Source organism: Pinus tabuliformis, chromosome 2_1 (assembly GCF_031772625.1).
Source record: "Pinus tabuliformis cultivar Carrire ecotype Pingquan chromosome 2_1, CPIR1, whole genome shotgun sequence".
Taxonomy (NCBI): Eukaryota; Viridiplantae; Streptophyta; class Pinopsida; order Pinales; family Pinaceae; genus Pinus; species Pinus tabuliformis.
In genome coordinates this window covers 517,280,227-517,301,417 of record NC_142299.1, presented here as the reverse complement: position 1 = coordinate 517,301,417, position 21,191 = coordinate 517,280,227, and the positions used below count along the sequence as shown (strand labels likewise).

General features: G+C 38.2%; 1 protein-coding gene across 3 annotated transcripts in view; it reads right to left on the bottom strand.

Moving 5' to 3' along the window:
• Nucleotides 1-21,191, bottom strand: part of LOC149201225 (uncharacterized) — a 324,845-nt gene that overhangs the window by 106,266 nt on the left and 197,388 nt on the right. For all 3 annotated transcript variants that reach the window (XM_089399692.1, XM_089399693.1, XM_089399694.1), the window contains one exon: nucleotides 9,642-9,697. In XM_089399692.1, coding sequence (XP_089255818.1) covers nucleotides 9,642-9,697 — 56 coding nt within the window. The remainder of the gene's footprint in view (nucleotides 1-9,641; nucleotides 9,698-21,191) is intronic.

Genomic DNA, 21,191 nt, shown 5'->3' with positions numbered 1-21,191 from the left:
GTTCATACCCAATCTTGGCACATGCAATACATCTGTAGCAATGGTGCTTGCTCCTGACACCCTATGAAAATTGATCGTACCTCTCCATACTGGAGTACACTTCGTTCTATTTCCCATAGTAATCTGGAAGACCATCTTCTCCTCCTTGTAGCTAGAGAAATATTCTCTAACCCCTGTCATATGAATTGATGCTACATTGTCTATATACCAAACACCCTATGAAGTTGATCCTAACAAGCAAGCAAATTCGTCCTACAACCTGGAAGACAAATCTGAATCCTCTTGAATGTCAACTTTGTCCATGGCCATAAGAACGACAATTTGCATGCTATTCCTCTTCCAGCTGAAGTTGATTCTACAACTGCAAAAATCCTCTGCGTCCAACAAGAAATATACTCAGCAAAAATCTGAATTGCAACTGCTTCCTCTAACAAATCAATTTTTTTGCACCCTTGCTATTGAAAATCGAGCTGTTGGCCCGACAATTCGGCCTGCTTGTCTAAGCACTATGTTGCCTCAAGAATTTCAGCCTGTTGCTCCCTCTCAGCAGCGAAATTCTCTTCTTTCGCTTCTGAGTATCTGGCTGATCACTCATGCTCTGATACCATGTGAAAATTTCATCTATTGCAACAATTGGAAATTATTCTTCTAATTGTTAATTTAATTTAACAATTTATTTGCCCATACAAACAACGAATAATTCTCCATTGTAATTTTCACAAATACACTACAGAAATAAAATAGCGTTGGAACTGAGAAATGCTAGCACACACACATAAAATTAACACTGTTATTTTTTAACATTCGTCCCTGGAAAAACCTAATGCTGGAAAATCAGTGCAACAGATGAGGGTTTTATTATTATTATTATTAATGCAGCAGAAATTTTCAATACAATAAAATGACACCAAATTGGCGTTTCTATCTAAAAGAAATACTAGCCAAAATATTTGAGGGAATTTTACCCTCCTCTCCAAGCAATCGTGTCTCAATTTGGGCTCAAAAACTGACCCCCGAAATGATCTACCTCAATCTCTATGCTGGCTCTGCACAATCCCTTGTACGCACAGCTCGAAACTCCCTCTGAAGCTAACGTCCTACCTGTCTCAGCGTCTGGAAGTCTTTGTCCAGGCCTTCTGGAAATTTTCCAAGCCTCCAGCTCCTAAAACAACCCACTCCACAGCGAAATCAAACTGCCCTTCCTGAGACACTGCGTAGCCTCCTGGAGAATAATTACGGCCTCCTCTTCTGACTCCTCCAAAATTGGAAACTCCTCCGGAAAATTACTATGTTACTCCTCTATCACCTGCCACTCGATCACCGGCTCAATCTCACTGCTGAAGCATTTGCCACTGGAAAGTTGAACTACCTAAGTCATTGAGTATCTACCACTGGTGTGTTCTCCATCTACCCATCGAATTCTTCCTATAATCTTCTGTTGGAGCACCAACGACCAAGATTAAAACATAATACATGGCCCAGATTAATTCCCTGTCCATCCATGTGAGTTTATAGATGATTCGTACCTTGACTTAGTTAATTATGATTAATTAACCATATTCCCTAAGTTTAGACTTAGGAAATATTTAAAAACTGGCTAATAATCTAATTAAGCCATCTCTTTGTGGAATTTCCAGAAACGATTTCTAGGTTTTATGGATCTCTTGTATTCTAGCCTCTCCACCAAATTTTATGGCTAGAACACATTTAATGCTACAGAAACTAACAATCTCCATACTGGGAAAAGATGATCAAAGCAGTGAATGAAGCCCCAAAAAGGTACAAGAGCACTAGATATGAGAAGGTGCACCTATATTGTTTTGTGCTGAGAAGTTAGATTTGGAGGCTAAATTAAGCCCCATTCGCATTTCAGGGGTGTCCATCATTTTTGAGGGATGAAAAGACTAAAGGAATAGGCCTTTGATCAATGTGATTGCTCAGAGGCCAAAGAGGGCAATGTTTTTGACAGTAGTGTATTATGAGGGGCAACTAAAACAATCCCAATTCATTGTTGACATCTTGATTGAAGCAATTGAATTGGTGGGGCCAAAAAATATTGTCCAGGTAATAGCTAACAATGCAACGGTGTATAGATCAACAAGCCTAATTATTGAAGGCAAATATCACCACATCTTTTGGACCCCTTATGTTGTACATTCATTGAACCTAATGTTGAGCAATATGGGGACACAAATTGAGTGGATTCGAGTTATTTTTAAAGAGGAAAAAGAAATTCAAGCTTTCGTCACAAACCACCACTTGTCCCATTCCATCTACAGGGAATTTGCGAAGTTGGAGCTCCTTAAGGTACCTAAACTTTAAATTTTATTTCATAAATTCTAATTCCTATGACTCTAAATTCAAATATGTAAATTGGATTCCCAAATGTCATGATTCGTGAATCATAATAGGTATTCAATCAATTATGATTTTTAATTTGTTGAAACATTGGCACTCGCAGGCTGTCGAAACTCACTTCGCTTCTCACATCATAATTGAAACAAGGTTTATGCAAGTGAAAGAAGCATTCCAATCAACGGTATGCAGTTCTCTTTGGAATCAATACAAGCAATCCCAATCTGAAAAAGCACAAGTAGCGAAAAGGTTGGTTGTTAATGATGAATGGTGGGATAAGGTGGACTACCTCTTGTCATTTACTAAGCCAATTGTGGATTTGATCTGCATGTTTGACACCGATATGCCTAACTTGTGAGAGGTGTATGAGACATTCACTCCATGAAGGAGAAGATAAGGGTGGTTATAAATGCCAAGGAGAAGTACCCAGATGAAGTCTTTTAAATAAACGTAAAAGATATATTGACCAAAAGGTGGAACAAGATGACCACCCCATTGCAACTTTTGGCCTATGCAGTGAATCCAAAATAATATTATGCAGAGTTGCTAGGTGATCTAGAAAGAACCGCACCAAATTGTTGAATTCCATCATCTTGGTTCTAGGGTTAGAGACTTTAAATCACTAACACTACCAAACCAAGAATATCCACCATAAACTACATTGCACAACGAAAATATAAAGCAGTAAATCACATATGCATAGAAAATAGACAACTTTTTAATTTTTCAACCCAACTTCGCTATATTCACAACATATAATACAACAATCTAGGGCTCTCGTACCAGGGATAATGGCCCTTAGTACAAGATACAAACTTGGGGCTTAGTGTCAGTCCATTGACAACCAATCTGCCCTCAACAAGATATTCTGACCATCTGGCTGATGTAGCGCGCTCTCTCAGCTCCTCTCCATCATACCTTGTACCTGCGTGGTCCTTCGGCTCCCGATCTGCAGCTCCTTTCTCTATCAATGCTCCAAGTCCATCTGGACATTGAATCTCAGCTATCCAATCTTCTCTCTAGTTGTGCCTTCATCCATCAAGGCCACAACACATCGAGACTCCTGCCGAGCTGTTCACAGCTCCACTGGTGAACAACTCTCAACTGCCCACTGCTGCTCAGCTACTTAGGAACTTCCGCCCACTATGGTCTCCCTGCATTGCTCTGATGAAGAACAACATATGGCACGGAAGGTTGCCACCTATCACTGCAAGACGTTCATCTCCCACAATGATAACAGGCTAGGAGGACTACCTATCATCTATTGTAGAAGTTCTTCTCCACACACAAGTCTCGAGCTCCAACCTTCCTTCTAGTAGCCTCTTCCGTTCATCAAAGAGCTACACATAAGGCTGCAATACTTCACCCAATCACACACCAACAACGTCCTTCTTTTCTGCTGCTCTTGGGCTACTTTGGGTAGCCAACACGCTGCCCTCCAACAAACCTATGACACCCATTCCATCATCCAACGGTCCATATGCAACTCACTTTGTCTGCAACTCACCTTGACCCAATACACATCTCCAAACACTGATGTTTCACCTTGCTTCACAGTTGTACTGGAGCACCACTGGTTAGGGCCATAGTTTTTAAAACCGTTTTTGAAAATCGGTTACCGGTCAAACCGGCCGGTTAGCAAGGCTGCCGGTCTGAACCGGCCAAAAAACCCAGTTTGACTGTGCCTTTCGCCATTTTTCAGCCCTAACCGGTGAAAACCAGCCGGTTTAGGACAGAACCGGCCGATTCTATCCTAAACCGGCCGGTTTTAGGCATGCCCACCAAAACATGGAAAAAGGCGGATTTTTTACTGTGGTTTAGGGAAATTTGACTGTGGTTTAGGGGTTTTTGACTGTGGTTGAGGCTGATTTTGATATCGACACCACAGGTTTGGATTTGTCATAGCCTATAGGTTAAGATTTCTCATGTATACTCCTTGTCTTTGCCATATAAAACTCCTCCCAATCCTTAGATGCTTCATTATATTAGACTTTGATGCTTCCATGTCTACTTTAAACTTCAGGAAATTCAGATGCCAAAGATAGCTCAGATCTTGGACAAGTATTATTGTTTCTAGTTGTCATAAAAAACGCCTTAAATCTGTCAATAAGTTAGGTTACAGAATTCCACGTTTTTGTACTTTAGATGTCACTGTCCAAAGAAACTCGGATGTCAGAGTTCTGATTTTTCATAGAGGTGTTATTTTGGATGTTCGCGGGGTAATGTAATTCAAAGAGTTTCTGATGTCCACAGGAACTTTCACATTAACATGTACAGTCATCAGAACTCCAGTGTAACTTCTCCTTAATTTCTAGTGAGGAAGTTCGGCCTTTATATCTGATATAACATAAGCTTTTTGGTTCTCTTTCAAAGTCTCGGCTCACCTTGCTATAGTACATAGAAATTTAGAATTTGCCCTGAAATACAGAGAGAGAAAATGCAAATGCCTTACAGGTCTTGAACAGACTATTTAAACCTTCTTATATTCTTATTCCTTTGGAGCACTCCTTGACCTCAGCACTTTTATGATCTTTGACTTCTCTGAAAATCAGAATTTTTGCTCTGAGTCGCCATCAGAACCAGGATTAGTAGCGACATCAAGGAAAGGCAAAGAAGCAATGGAAGGCACTAGTCGTGCAGGTCGACAAACTCGTGCTTCCATTAGGTCCACTTCTATAACTATTATCATTGGTGGCATTGATACTGAGGTTGCAGATCAGGCTGAGGCATCCTCAGACTCTGAACCAGATGATGTCTATGTAGCTCCTGATGATGATCCTATGTCTAGCAGTGGTGATGAACTTGATGATTGATCATGTGTACAGTGTAGACTTGTAGTAGGCCAATGGCCTCATAGCTTGCAGCATTGTTTTTGGACTTTATAGGCCATTTAGAGCCTCATTTCTTATGTATTTTGCTATTTTGTCGATGATATGTATTGTACTCGGTGCCATTTTGATATATTCACCTTTACATGGTATATAAATGAGCAAACTTTGCATATTTTGTCTCTATTGGCTTGGAATCATGGTTTTACATCTTAAAATAGTTTTGTTTCATTAAAAATTAATTATTTAATGTATTTTTGTAAAACCGGTTCGTTTAGACCAAACCAGTCCCGGTTAGACCGGTTCCGGTTGGTAAACCGGTTCATTAGGTGGACCGGTCCGGTCACCGGTTCCGGTTTTAAAAACATTGGTTAGGGCACACCACGTTGCCCTCCACCCAACACACAATCAGCTATACAAGCCTCTAAAGGGTGTGGTTCACCCTAGAAGAAGCCTCCTTGTGCCACACTATCCCTTTCTTGCTCTATCCACTTAGACGCAGCCCTTAAGGGCCTCCAACTACTGGCTATGGCCTGCGGCCTAGCCCAACAATTGACTGTAGCTTCAGTCCTCCTCAAACAGTGCCACAACTACCTTCCTAACAACAATCCCTTGCTCCTTTAAACTGCGGCCTTCTCTGCCCAGCAACTCGCATTAAGACAACCCTTAAACATGCCCTTGGAGCGCCCTAAAATCACCTCACTGTCACCTACAGCAGCTCAGTCTCCACAGTTGTACCTCAACCTCCTTTTGTTGTCCCTTGGCACCTTTTGCTGCAGCTCAGCCTTCACGAAAATTTCAGAGCTACCTTTGGTGTGTATTGCCCACTCTTGGAAACTTTAAACCACATCACTTCACCTCATATTTATACACATATGAGGGCTCAACGAATTGATGAAGAGACCCATCTATTGGATTGTTTTTACACCAAGCATACATGACTTGGTAACCAATAATTACCTTGTCAACTTCAAAAATTTATTTCTCTTTAACGACAACTCGGATTCAGACGATTCTCAATGCGTTCGAATCGTATCGTCGAGCATTATCATCCTCATCCATAACATGTAGTACCTCCATCACGGTTTTGGCCCAAATCACGATGGGTGCAAAACCCCCAAGCTTGAATCTCAAGCCCAGAAGCCTACTTGTGGCACCTTGACCTCCAACCCTCGAACAACAGAGCTTGGAGTACCCCTGCATGTTTGACACATATATGCCTGATTTGGGAGAGGTGTATGAGGCATTCACTCCAAGATAGAGAAGATAAGGGTGGTTATAAATGCCAAGGAGAAGTACCCAGATGAAGTCTTTTAAATAGAAGTAAAAGATATATTGACCGAAAGGTGGAACAAGTTGACCACCCCATTGCAACTTTTGGCCTATGCAGTGAATCCAAAATATTATTATGCAGAGTTGCTAAGTGATCCAGAAAGAACCGCACCAAACAACGACCTCGAAGTCTCACAAGGATTTAATAAAGCTTTTAGGAGGCTATTTGTAGATCCTGAAAGTGGGATTCGAATTCGTTCAAAGTCTGATCATTTTGTGAGATCAAAGGGTTTGGGTGTAGATATTGATTCCATACGGGACAAGACCAGAATAAGTCCAATTGATTGGTGGTGCTTCAGTGGTGGGGAACTTCCACATATCCAAAAAAATGGCCATCGAGATCTTGTCACAGGTTGCAAGTTCCTCTTTAGTAGAATGGAACTAGAGTGCATATGGCTTCACCCATTTCGTGAAGAGAAACAGATTGGGCTCCAAGAAGGTTGAGGAACTCGTGTATGTTCATTCGAACCTTCGTCTTTTGTCACATAAGTGTGACGAATACAAACTTGGGCCCACGAAACTATGGGATGTGGAACCATAGTTTCCTGACTTGGATATGAGGTTGAATGCCATGTCTCATATGACATTGTTGGATGAGGAGGCACCAATAGTTGGATATTCAAGTGGACATGGAAGTAATGTGGATCTTAATTACATGGATGACATATTTGACGATATGTAAATGCAATTGATGATGGTGTTTTGAACTTTTGAACAATGAACAGAAATGATAATGATGATTGGTTTATGTTGAAAATTGCATTCATGATGAATGTTGAATTTATCATGATGATTATGTATTTTTAGAATTCTAAAAGATGAATGGTAATATGAAATTCTGATTTTGTTATATGTGTGTGTCTGTGTTGTTTCTTTGCCATATCGTATCTGGATTTTTGGAAACTTGTAGTATCCATTTCAAACCCTGTATCTGTTTCAATGCAACTTAGCTTAAATCCCAAGACAAATCAATCAATAGCATCTATCATGGCAACATAGATCTATAGTCTCACATCGATAGCAACTATCATGGTAACATAGATCCATAGTTTCATACCATTAGGAGGGAACTAAGAAGGTTGTCAACTAGCTTGCAAACCAAAATATAACTGACAAAGAAGATGGTTAGACGTTTTGTGTTCGATCGGATAAAAGAGTGAGGTTAATGGCACCAAAAACTTCTAAACCAAATAGAAGACGGTTTTGTTGAGTCCACGCAGGAAGAGAGCAGCAGGTAGGACTCACTCCAAGGTCTTGTTTTAATTTAAATTAATATGCCTTGGGCCACCCAATTCAAAATACGAGTCTTTGAAATATCCAATCAATCTTTGATGATCAAGCATCGGATTTTAGAGCTACCTTAAGCATAGGGAAGCAACCATGAATAGCCTTTTCATTGATCACCTGCCATTGGTACCTTGTTGGTGTATATAAAATATAATACTAACATCAGTCTTCTTATCACTAATAGTGTGATCAAATCTCACAACCTCTCCCATACTGCATCATATAATTGGGTTATTTCTAATTCTATTGTATCACTACAAAACATTTAAATTTAATGATTATTTCGTCAAAAACATATCACACTGTCACAATAGAATTTGTCACAGGGAGTTATCATTTATACAATCATTCCTCAAATATAATCAGGTCACTTATAGGGACAATATTAAGTGCTATAAGCACCTAAGGATGGTAATCATCAACTCAGCCATGAATAGAAATTAACCTATAAATCTTGAATGTAAGATTCCTGGATGTAGAATGATGAATCAGGATCAATCATAAATAAATGCTTCAGTAAGCTTCAACTACCTATTTTCATTCTATATAGCTTCAGAAAAATATAAAAAAATAAAAATAAAAATAAAAAACAGAAAAAGAGTACTAGATATCCCAAAATTCCCATGCCCATACAATATTAATCCATAAAAAAACAAGAATTTCATCACATAGTACCTTATTTTAAATTTTTTCTACGAAACAATTTCACCCAAAAAAAAAACAAATTGATAAATTAGAATCATAAAGCATGCCAAGTCCCTACATAACTCAAATATGAAAGAATATTTAACATCATATGGCAGCAATACCAGCGATAACCTTCAATACCTTCTGGAAATCCTTCTAGTTGATAAAAATGCATCGTTGTGTATAGAGGAAACTCAATATATATATATATATATATATAAGTTGCATGAAACGTCGAGACTCGAAACATTTCGGAGTTTCCGAAATGGGGTATGTTTAGAAACGTCACATCCCAAAAATGGAAACGTCGGCTGAAATGCCATATATGTATATATATAGAAAAAAATTATAAATAAGTGTAACACATCTTACAAGAAAAACGGGAATAAGAACCATACATGACAATTTAGAAGAAAAACCAAGTCAATATTAACTCTCATAGATGACTACATGATCACCGAGTTTTGGCCAAGTTTCAGCCAAGTTTCGGTGTTTGGGTACGGGTACAGCTCGAAAACGCCGGGTTCTTAGAAGTTTCGTGCAATATATATATATATATTCATTCATTGAGTTTCCTCTATACACAACTACACATTTTTTCTATGCTTCCATGCAGGACAGTTCCAAGTTAAATCAAATACTTGCACAAACGTACACAGATTTGAAATGGATTGTTAACTTCATTGATATAGAATAACATACACATAAGCCTCTTGCCTTAATGCACCCATATTTCCTAGCATTCCAAACCTTACTTTTGGGGAAGCAATTTTATGTTACCATACATCAGAGCATCCATTTCCACACACCATGGAACCTTAATAAACAATTCAACATAAATACTGAATTACATAATAGATTATGCTAGATTTACTATTTTATTATCACGTTGAAATGGATAAAGAATAAGAAATAAAATTCAAGCAATCCATGAACAAATAATCTCGATTTTCTCCCAACGTGCCAATTGCTTCTGATGAACAAAAGAACCCAATAAATGCAAATAATATTACATGATGAATACATTTTTAAGTAACAAAGTTTAAAATAACAAAATAAGAAGTGTATTTTTAAAAAATAAACCAACAAAGTAAAATCATATATACCTAAAGATAACAATTTTACTACCAATTGGTCAATGCTTAATATTACCTTATCGTCTTTGCAGCATGGACAATATCATCAATAGGAACGTCATTTGGAATCAGCTGCAAACAATGAGATTTTTCATCATACTAGTTGCCTTTGATATCGACTTGATGACAATAATATAAAATATAAATGACCACAATAAACCAGAAGAAAAATTATTAACATCTTAAATGTAACATAAAATTCAACTCCGTAAAGCAAGTTTATGCACAACTTTAAAAAAATAGATACATGGAAAATATGTTCAGACAGATTATTTGTGATATTATGGACCAACAGAAAAAAGAGATCAAAAAGAAATTTCACAGAGTGACAGGCCCAGGCTGTGCAGAAAACTGTGCAAAACTCGACAGTATCAACAAAGTTTCTGCAGTACGGTACCAATTCGCAGGCCTTTTTGCACCTAATTTAACCAGATCACTTCAAAGTCGCTGTGATTTAATTCTGTTTACATGTAAAATAGACAGAGAGCAGTGCAGGTAAAAGGTAACAGGTTCGGCATTTTACTGTTTACAGGTAACAGGCAGCATGAACAGGCAGCGTGAACAGGCGGGCAAGCAGAGGACAGGGTTTTGTGAGCACAGTGGACAGGCAGCGTGAACAGGGTTTTGTGAGCACAGAGCAATGATGCAGTTAACTTCTAAATAAGTAAACGTTCAGAACATGGAAAACGCTCAGAAGAGCCAAGGCGTAAAGAGCAAGGAAATTTCAGATTTTGTGGAAACAAATCATTTGAGTCAAGTAGAAATTGCTTCAACAGACAAAACAGAAAAGGTGGATTTGGGTAAACGCAAATCAATATGAGGGCATTTTAAGGCGTAGGATTGCTCGCCTTAGATGGGGACAAATGAGAAGAAAACCGATCAAGATCAAGAAAAAAGAAAAAAAAAAATAAGAGAAACAAAAATAAAGAAGAATCAATCATTTATAGTCCCACATCTACACCTCTTGGTCATTAGATCTATATGTCCAAGAACTGATGAAGGTAAAAAAAAAGCAGGAGATTGTGGAAGCCAAAGAACAGGAAAGAGACCGCAAAATTTCAGAGATCACAGTTGCAAACCAATGTCTAATGGAAGGTAATAGAATTTTAAAGAGACTCTAGAGACAAGGAAACAAGAATGGCAAAATATGAAAGAAGTAATAACAACAAACGGAGATGTGATAATTTCTAAACAAACTCAAGTAGATACACAGGTATCTCAGCAAACAAACATTCCCAAAGAGAAGGCAAAAATGAACAGTGGGAAAGATAGTTCAAAAGAAATCAAAGTTAGAGCTGAAGACGCTAATGGTTACATAAGGGCAGAGGAAGAAGAAGATGCAAGTGATTAGAGCACAGGAAATAGAACAGAAAGAAAGACAGGACAAAAACAACAACAACAAAAAAAACTTTATTATCAGGGGAATAAGAGATTATGGGAAGAATGAAAGTACTCTCAATTTGACAAGAGACTTTTTGAAAGAGAAACTACATTGGAAAGGGCAAATTTGCCAAGCAAGAAAGGTTGGGAGGATATGTGAAGAGAGGCCTCAACCCATAAAAGTCACCATGGCAAGCGTACAAGAAAAACGACAGCTTTTGGGCAAAACGGAACTCTTGAGAGACTCATACTTCTTCCTTGATGAAGATTTAACCAAAAAACAACAAGAGGAGAGAAGGGATGAAGTGGAGAAAATTAGAACAGCAAGAAATGAAGGGAAAAGGGCATGGTTGTAAAATGGAAAAGACGTTATTGCAGTGTCTGGGCCTCCAGGCAAATCAAGGCAGCAAGCTGGAAATAAAGAAAAAACAAAGAATTCAATAATAGAGACGAAAACAACAAGAGCAATGTTGACCACCACGTGTCAACTAGCCATAGCAGTACACCCCCTTTTCTCGCAAAAGGGATAGCGCTTGATCGACGTGTCCGTGCCGTTCGACTATCATCATCAGCCCGATCATGCTATGTTGTAAACCTAGTCTGCAAGTGTAAATTGTAAATCATCTTAGCAGATCTGAGTCATGTATGTAAATTGCCTAGACAAACCTAATTTTCTAGTAATAATCTACGTTCCGAAAGGTTTTTTGTCTCACCGATCCATGATCGACAGAGTTTTCCTTCAGCCTAACCCCAAAGCCGGAATGGATTTTGTCATTAGAATCTTAGGCGAATCCTAGTGTACTTAGAGTCTATGTAAAAGTAATTTGGAAATAATCCTAACTATTTGGATAGGTTATTAAAAATTTCTTGATTTGCTAGATTATATTTGTGTCGCAGAACTGGGTGGTCTATGAGGGTCTATGTCAAATGGGTTTTCCCCCTTGAGATGTAAAATTGTAAAAGTCATGACATAAAGTGTCTTGAGGGTTAGAAAAATATTTTATCCCCTCATAAGTCTTAAGTCCTAAGTCCTAGATCCTAGGTGATTTTTCCAAAGGCTAAGTTCGAGGATCCAATAAAAATAATATAAAATATATAAAATTAAAAAATTAAAAAAAATAACAATAAATAAATAAAAAAGAAATAAAATTTAAAAATGGATTAAAAAATTAAATAAAATTTTGAAAAATAAAATAAAATAATAATAAGTCAAAATTTTGAGAAAATAAATGCAAAATTTTAATTTTTAATATTTTAAAATTTCGACAGATGAGATTGAAAGGGATTTCGATCCTCATCGACAATCGAGATTAGTTTGACATGGATCACTCAAACTAGCCGTTGGGAATTTTTCCTTTAAATAGGGTGTCAGGGTAATTTGAGATCATGGGATCTGAGAGTCTGGTGCTAAAGAAAGCTCTCTTGTAGTCATTTTTTGTGCAATAAAGAAAGACTTTGGGGTTGAAAATCTTGTTGGTGTTACTCTTCTGGAAATGTTGTAGGATGTTTTATTTTTCTACATAATTTTATTTTCAGCCATTGATAATAGCTTGATGAAGATTGATCTAGGCACAGGTATCTTGTCTGATCTTTGGGGCTTGAATGATAGTTTAATTTCTGAAATATAATGGCAGATATCTCCACTTGATCTGAGTTTCACTGTTGTTTTCTCCCTCTATGTTAATGGTTGATTTAAGTTGTGCAGGATATCTTTAGTTTTGAGTTTACCGGACGTTAGGGGAAGTTCTCGGTTAAACCACCCAACTCCCGAATTGTGTTTTCTGAAAGAGCCCATCCAGTTTTTGATCCTGGGCTTATCATTTGAATTTTCTTTTTTTTAATGAATGCATGAAGAGTTTTCTGAAGCATCTCACATTAAATTTAAAATTCTGAAAATATTTCTGTGGCATATTGACAAATCTAGCTATTTAGAGCCTCTGAGCTGTAATCACTGTAATTATTTAGCTGGTTTTAGGGTTTTTTAGTTTTGTTTCTTGCACATTTTATTTCTGGGTGTTCAGTTTTTGCAAGTTGCAAGTACAGATTTTGAAAGCTGATTAGGCTTTCCATCAGGCAATCTAAAGCAGAGCTGATTCAAAAAAAAAATCAAGTTTTATGGAGAATATTTTTAGGTTCTGGTAATTTTTTCATTGGATGCCCAATGGGGTTTTATTGCCGCAGAAAATCTTCAAAGGCCCACAGGCTTTGTTGCTGCTATACGAACTCCACCCTGCTACCCATGCAGCAAGCTTCAAATTCAACCTACATCTCAGCTTCTCCACGCTATCCCATTTCTCTTTGTCGTCCATCCTTCTAAAAAAAACGATTTCCTCCACATACCTGCGTTCATTCCACTGCTCATCGATTTATTCCCATACCCTCGACCTGCCAAATCTCTGCGGCATTCCTCCATCCACCAGCATCCTCCACGCATTTCCCCTCCTCCTTTTCTCGCGCGACAGTCGTTGCATCTTCACAGTTCAATCCACCTGCGTATTTTTCTTCCTGCGCAGTCACCACCAGCACGCTGCCCATCCCCTCTGTTCCACTCTCTGCCATCGAACTAACCTGCAAAACAAACGCTGCTCAAATCCGCTCGAACTCCTTCACGCTGCTCTCCCTCTCCCGTCGAGCTATCAAACCTGCAGAAACAAATAAAAAATGCGTTTCGATTTTTTTTGTTTAGGTTTTCTTCTTTTTTACCTGCGTTTATATGTTTAGGATTTAAGTTGGCATATCTTTGATTTCAGTTTAGGATTAGAAAATTTTTTTTTGGTTACGTTTTGGTCTTTTTTAATTTATTTCATTTTTAGTTTCATCTTAATTTCAAACTCATAAATATAAAATATATATATATATATATATAGAATAAAAGGAAATTCGATTTTTTCTTTTTTTTTTTATATTGTATATTCCATGCAAACAGATGTTAGTTCTTTTGTTTTTAATCTTAAGTTTTAGTTTTAAATTTAAATTTACTTTTGTTTAAATTTTAATGTTAAGAATAAAATAAAAAAAGGTTTGAAAACAAAAAATCGATTTTCATTTTTTAGGTTAGTTGTTAGCTTAAGTTTTAGTTTTATTTTTGTTTTAAATATATTTAAGCTTAGATTTTGTTTTATTAGTTTAGCCCATAGTTTAGTTTAGGACTTGCTTTTTTAGAATTAGATTTTTTTATTTTAGATTTCATTTTTTGTATATATTTTAAGTTTCATGTAGTTTAGGTTCCTTTTTTTGGTCTTAGAATCAGATATGTTATAGTTTAGTTTAGTTTTATTTTATTTTAGAATAAATCAAAAAATCAATAATAAAAAATAAAAAATTCATAAAAGGTTAAAAAGTTCATGTTTATTTTTTTTTGAGTCTTAGTTTAGAATAGATTTTCACTTTATTTAGATTTTAAGTTTTGTTTTAAATAATAAAAATATTTTAAAAATTAAAAAATTTTGAAAAAAAATTAACTAAAAATCGAAAATTCATTTTGGTGTCTTTTGTGGTATTTATGTTCCATTTCTTTATAGCTAAATGCACTTAAATGTTCATTTGAAAATTAGCTATATGAAAGTGATAACTAGTTAGCATTTTAATTTCGTGGTTTCATATATTCAATCTTTATAAATTTAATTATTGGGTCATTTTTAAAGCATTGTGAGTTTATTGAATAGTTTGCATTGCTTGGGATATTTGATGACAAATGATTGCTTTACAAGGTTCATATTTAATAAATAATCATTTAATCATTAACTCCATAAGGCACTGGTACATTAATTTCTAAAATCAATCAGGTGCTAAGTTGCCCAATTGTGTCTCCCAGCCCAACTAGGCCACAGTTGGTCTTCCTTCATCTCATAGGGTCTACCCCCCTTAGCCTCGGGAAACGGCTTAAACGGAGAGATCGGGGATCAGGGTGACAGCCCCCGGTCTGAGCGTTGTCGCGTTGCCCAGACAATCTGTGTGACAACAAGCAGCATGGACAAAAAGGGGTGAAGACTCAAATTTGAGTCTTATGTGCCAAACTACGTAACAGTCAAATCCTACCCAGGTCTACCTAAGTTTAGTTTGTTGGGATTATAGAGGTTACCCTTGGAGGAGGGGGACCTGGGTTAGGGCCTATTGCGGAAGGTAGAGACATAATTTGTCTCACAGAAACTCATGAGCATGATGGTTGCAAAACTCCTGTGTTTGACGATTATTTGAAGTTGGTAGTTTGGAGCAAGGTAGTAGAAAATGGCAAATGGTATTGTGGAATACTATTTTTAGTGAAAGAAAAAGAAGGCTGTCACATTCAGTTAATTAAAGAAGATGCAAATAAACAATAATTTTTGTTGAAAATATCAGAGAATGAGAATCAAATAATAATTGCAGCATGCTATTTTGCCCCTCAAGTCTCAAAAACTTACAAAAATAAAGGACTTGACAGCAAGGATCCATATGCAACTTTAAAACAATATATTGTTGTGTACTCTCAATAGGGAGAAGTTCTTTTAGTGGGAGATTTCAATGCCAGAACAACAAATAATCAAGCTAGCATCCTTTACTGCAAAGAGGATAACAATCCTATTTGGCTCACTAAAGAGGAGAATCCCCAATGGGTGAGGCGTTTAGAAGATGACAAAGTTAGCAATCATTTTGGAGATGAGTTGCTTACACTGTGTGGGGCTCTCGACCTAATTATTTGCAATGGTCTAGATAGATGGAAAAGGTCTGGGAGCTTCACTTGAGACACATACAATGGGGCAACTGTCGTTGACTATGTGATGTGTTCACAAAGCTTAATAGAAAAGATAGATGAAGTTAGTATTGGAAAGCATATTTGGGACTTAAAATCAGACCATAACCCAATTTTTATAAGGTTATGATGGTTAGAAGAAAGACAACATAAGAGGAAAACCCAATGCTCTCAACAATCACTATCAAGGGGCAAAATTCTTCTAACACAAGAAAATGGTAGTATCTTCAAGACAATGTTCGAGAGATTAATTCAGAAAGAGAAAACTGGTTTTAAACACTTCAGCAGCCATGAGTTAACAAATATGATCCAAAGTGCACTTGAGAAGTGCAAAAGAGCAAAATATAGGAAATCAGAATCAAATTGCTTTCCTGTAAATGCTTGGTTCGATGAGGAATGCAAAATGGAAAGGAGAACCTTGAAAAAGGTAGGAAAAGAGAAGAGGAATGTAAAGTTATATAAGCAGATACTAAAAAGGAAAAAAGATGAGTTCATGCAAACAAGGAGAGAAGAGTTAATATATTTAAGCAAAAATAATCCAAAGCTTTTCTGGCAGGAACTACAACCAAGGAAGAAGCAAATTGAAAATAATATTACAATCAATCAATGGTTTGATTATGCAAGGCAACTCTATGAGAAAGAATCTGAGGCAGAGTCCCCCCCCAGGATCAACACAAATTCAAAGCTCTTTACATTACAGGAGGTGGAGAATGGAATTAAGAAGCTGAAAACAAGAAAGGCAAAGGACTTGGTTGATCCGAATCAGATCCATAAACGACTGTCAAAGAACCTTGACTGTATCGGGACAAAACAAATCTCTAAAGAATCCAAGACAGCAATCGAAAGCACCCTGAACCAGTGGCAATGGGAGCCAGCGTGGAACGACGAGGACCTCAGTCAAAGCGCACTGACCGAGGCCCATGGAGACTGCGCAGGAGGTCAAAGTAGCCCCTGGGAGCCCCGGATCGGGAAAAGGAGGTGATTTTCGATGTTGGGCGAACAGGGCCAAAATGGAAGAGCCTTAAGCACTCGGTCGCGTTGGCGAACCGGAGAACTGCGGGCGAGAAAAGGCAAAAAGTGCTAATCGTACAAGGCGGGACCCGCGCTCTGGAAAACCAGCGGTATTGATCGGGGCGCCTTCAAACGATAAACGGTTTTGGATGAAGCGAAGCGATCCCACTAAACGGTCGACGCGTGGCAGCGGAGGTGAGAGAAAACCGCCGCTGATCGCGCATTATCGGTCGAGCAAGTCAATCGCGCGGGACGTGCGTATGATGTTGGATCTGGAGGAGCCCATATCAGACGGCTGAGATTGCGCCCGATGGAAAGAAGCGAAATCGACAGGGAATTTAGCCGCGTTCTAAAGGGATTTGAAATCTGTTTGACTGCCACGGTGGAGGAAAAACGCATCCACGACGTAACTGGAGAAACGAACTGACGAGCAGGCTGGCGCTGTTTAGAGGAGAACACGTGGCCACTTCCCAAGCGTTCATGTTGACGCCGAACAGGGAACTCCAAGCGCGGCTCCAGAAGGTGAATCGACAGAGGCGGAAGGGAAACCGAACAGGCATGGAAACGAATGGCTAAAAGCCATCAATAGAGACAGAATACACAATCAAGTGGAAGTCGGAGTGAAGTCCGAGAGATGAAGGAAAAAGACCAGAATCCCGAGAGGAGGACGGAAAACCAGAGAAGAAGGCAGTAAAGCAAGGGAAAAGTAGGACGAGACAGAGGGCCGAGCTAACGCAGTGGCAGCATTGAGCACCAAAGCTTGAGAGATTCAAGCCATCCCATAGAGGAATCTGTTCGGACTGAGCACCATATTCGGCTATGTCCATTGTAGACCTGAAGATCACAGAGCTGGTAGGAAGAAGAAGAGTCTGTGTACTCCAGTGGCTTGGGGAATCCAAGAAGCCACCCTGCCAAGCAAACCTACTTCAAGAGAACTCACATTGAGTCCCTGCATTGTAATTCTCTGTTGAAATACACAATAAAAACAAGGCCACCACTGAAAGCTAGACCGGAGACGTAGCCCTGGAGAACAGGGTGAACTCCTCATTAAAATTGCTTGTGTCTTTGTGGTTGCTTACTGTGTTCCTCTGTCGTCTTTCCATTTGAAATGTCTGTGTATTGGCAATCTGATCGATCTGTTGCTTAAATAACACAGAACACACACCAGCACATGAGTCTGTAATACCTTTTGTTTATAAATCTTCAACTGATGTCACTCACAGGGTGATTATCAGATCAAGTGGTATCAGAGCTCTAAGCTGTAAGTTTAGACAAGCTTGTGTTGGTTTAGCTGTGAATGCTCACTAGATCAAAGCTCAGATTAGGAGAAGGAGAGTTTGTGGAAACTAATCCTGAAATTGGGAGAGTCTATCCTCGGAAGACAATGTCAAAGGAAGGTTCTATGGGGCCAGACCCTCAATTCATAGAAAGTTTCCTAGCTATTAAGTCTATGGTAGAAGAAATGTATAGGAACTTTAGAAAGCATAAGGATGAAGATTCATCAGGCTCTAAACAAGATAAAGAAAAAGATGAGTCTCATTCCCATGACCACTCAAAAGGAAGGGGGAAAGAGGAAAGCTTTCTCACACCTCCTAATAGCCCTGTGCATAATAAGAAAACATCTTTGATTAAGTTAGATGTTAAATTTGATTTGCCTATATATGATGGAGAGCTAAATCTTGAAAAGTTGGACAATTGGATTAGACAAATTGATGTGTATTGCAGGGTACAAAACATAGACTTAGACAAGAGTAAGATTCAGCTGGCAAGCCTACGCCTAGGAGGCACTGCCTTGGTTTGGTGGGAAGGCAGAACCCAAGATGATATGAAGAAGCATGGCAAGACCATCTCTGTCTGGAGTGAATTTGTTGTTGCAATCAAAAAGCAGTTCTATCCATTGGCCTACATGCAACAAACCATGATGAGTTGGCAAACTCTTCGGCAGTTGAAAGGGCAAAGTGTGCAAGGGTATACTCAAGAATTCCGAAAGAGAGCATTGATGTTGGGTATCTCATTAGACTCACCAGAAACTCTTTTAAAGTACATTGGTGGTCTACACAGCTACTTGAGGCATACCATCCTCATGTTTAATCCCACTAGTATAGATGAGGTATCTGTACAAGCTACTCATCTAGAAGCCAAAGGAAAGAATGGAAATCCAGAAGTTGGGGGACCATCCCAACCCACTGTAAGCAAAAGCGAGGAGAAAAGAAAGCAGAAGTGGAAAGCAAGGAAGGCTAACACTGCACAAAAAGGCAAAGCTTCATGCACTCACTGTAAAAAGGAGGGGCATGATGATGAGCATTGTTGGATTCTGCATCCAGAGATGAGACCTAAGAAGTCTGAGGGCAAGAAGAAGAAGACTGTTGCATCTATTCAGAAAGATTTGGGGTCAGACTCGGGAGATGAAACAATCATTGCAGCCACATGTATAAAAGGTAAGAACTCTGAAGCATCTACTAGTAATTCTGCTCAACCTGTTATTGATGAAGAACATGAGAGAAAAAGGCATGATCTTTTCCATATTTGAGTTGTTTCCAAAAATCAAAAGATTGATACTTTGTTTGATAGTGGCTCACAAGTAAATCTAATTTCTGAAGCAATTGTAAAGAAATTGGGATTAACAACTACACCTCATAAGAAGCCATACCCATTAGGATGGTTGAATGATAAAGCACAATTACGAGTGACTAAACAGTGCAAACTCAAGTTTTCTTTTGGGTCAATATTTGTAGATGAGGTTGAGTTAGATGTAATTCCTTTGGATATATGTGGAATTGTTTTAGGAAGTCCTTACTTGTATGATAGAAAACCTATTTTCTATAGAGCTGAGAACAAGTATCTACTTGTTAAAGATGGGATCGAATACTTTGTAAGAGCTCATAAGCTCAAGAATAATTATACTCTCATAAACTCGGGACAGATGAAAAGAATGATAAATTCATGCAAACAGTTCTTACTGATGGTTGTAAAGGAAAAGACACCTGATAAAACCAATGTATTTGAGGGCTGTAATGTTGATCAGCAAGCTGATATAGAAAAGATTGTTTCAGAGTATGATGTCTTATTTCAAGAACCTAAAGGTCTGCCACCCAAAAAGGGAATAGTACATGATATTATTTTGCAGCAAGATGTTCCTTTGCCTAACATTGGGATGTACAGGTTCTCTGCTTTAGAGAATGCTGAAATCAAGAAGCAGGTGCAGGAGTTACTCGAGAAAGGGTTCATTAGGCTAGCACATCACCATGTGGGTCACCAATCGTTTTGGTGAGAAAGAAAGATGGCTCGTGGAGAATGTGCATTGATTACCGAGCACTGAATAAGATAACAATCAAAAATCGTTATCCCCTTCCTTGCATAGACGATCTTTTAGATCAATTGAAGGAAGTTGTTTATTTCACCAAGCTGGATTTGCACAGTAGATACCATCAGGTCAGAGTTGCAGAGCAAGATGCATGGAAGACTGCTTTCAAAACAAAGCAAGGATTGTACGAATGGTTGGTTATGCCTTTTGGCCTAACTAATGCTCCTGCTACTTTCATGAGATTAATGAATGATGTACTCAGACCTTGTCTTGATGATTTTGTTATTGTGTATCTGGATGACATTCTGATTTTTAGTAAAACGTGGGAAGAACATTTAATGCATGTTAAGCAGACATCAGATGTTTTGAAAAGAGAAAAACTTTATGTTAAACTCTCCAAATGTGAATTTGGCAAAACCTCTCTAAATTATTTGGGTCACATAGTAGGGGGAGGTGAATTGAAAATAGATCCCTCTAAAGTGGCAGTCATTGTAAACTGGCCTAAACCCAAGTCTGTTATAGAAGTGAGAAGCTTCTTAGGAGCAGCACAATATTGGAGGAAGTTCATTTCAAATTTTTCCTCAATTGCAGCCCCCTTACATGCCCTGACAGGATTGAACAAGGTGTTTCAGTGGGGAGGCGAACAGCAGAAAGCCTTCGACACCTTGAAAGAAAAGATTAGTACAACACCTGTACTAGCACTGCCAGATCTACAAAGACCATTTGAGATCCAAACTGATGCCAGTGACTATGCCATGGGTGCAGTGTTGACATAGCACGGTAAACCCATATGTTATCATTCTGAGACTTTTAATCCTGCAGTAGTTAACTATCCTACATATGATAAAGAATTGTATGCATTAGTTCAAAGTGTGAAAAAGTGGAAACATTACTTAATGGGCAAGGAAACAGTAATACATACTAATCATCAGCCACTACAATACTTACACTCCTAAACTAAGTTGCAGCAATCAATACATTACAGATGGATGGGTTTTCTACAACAGTTTCATTTAGTCATCAAATATAAAAAGGGCATACATAACAAGGGTGCAGACATGTTGTCTAGACCCATTATAAATGCATCTACCATACTTAAGCATAATTTTGTGCTGCATGAAAGCTACATAGAACAGTATGCT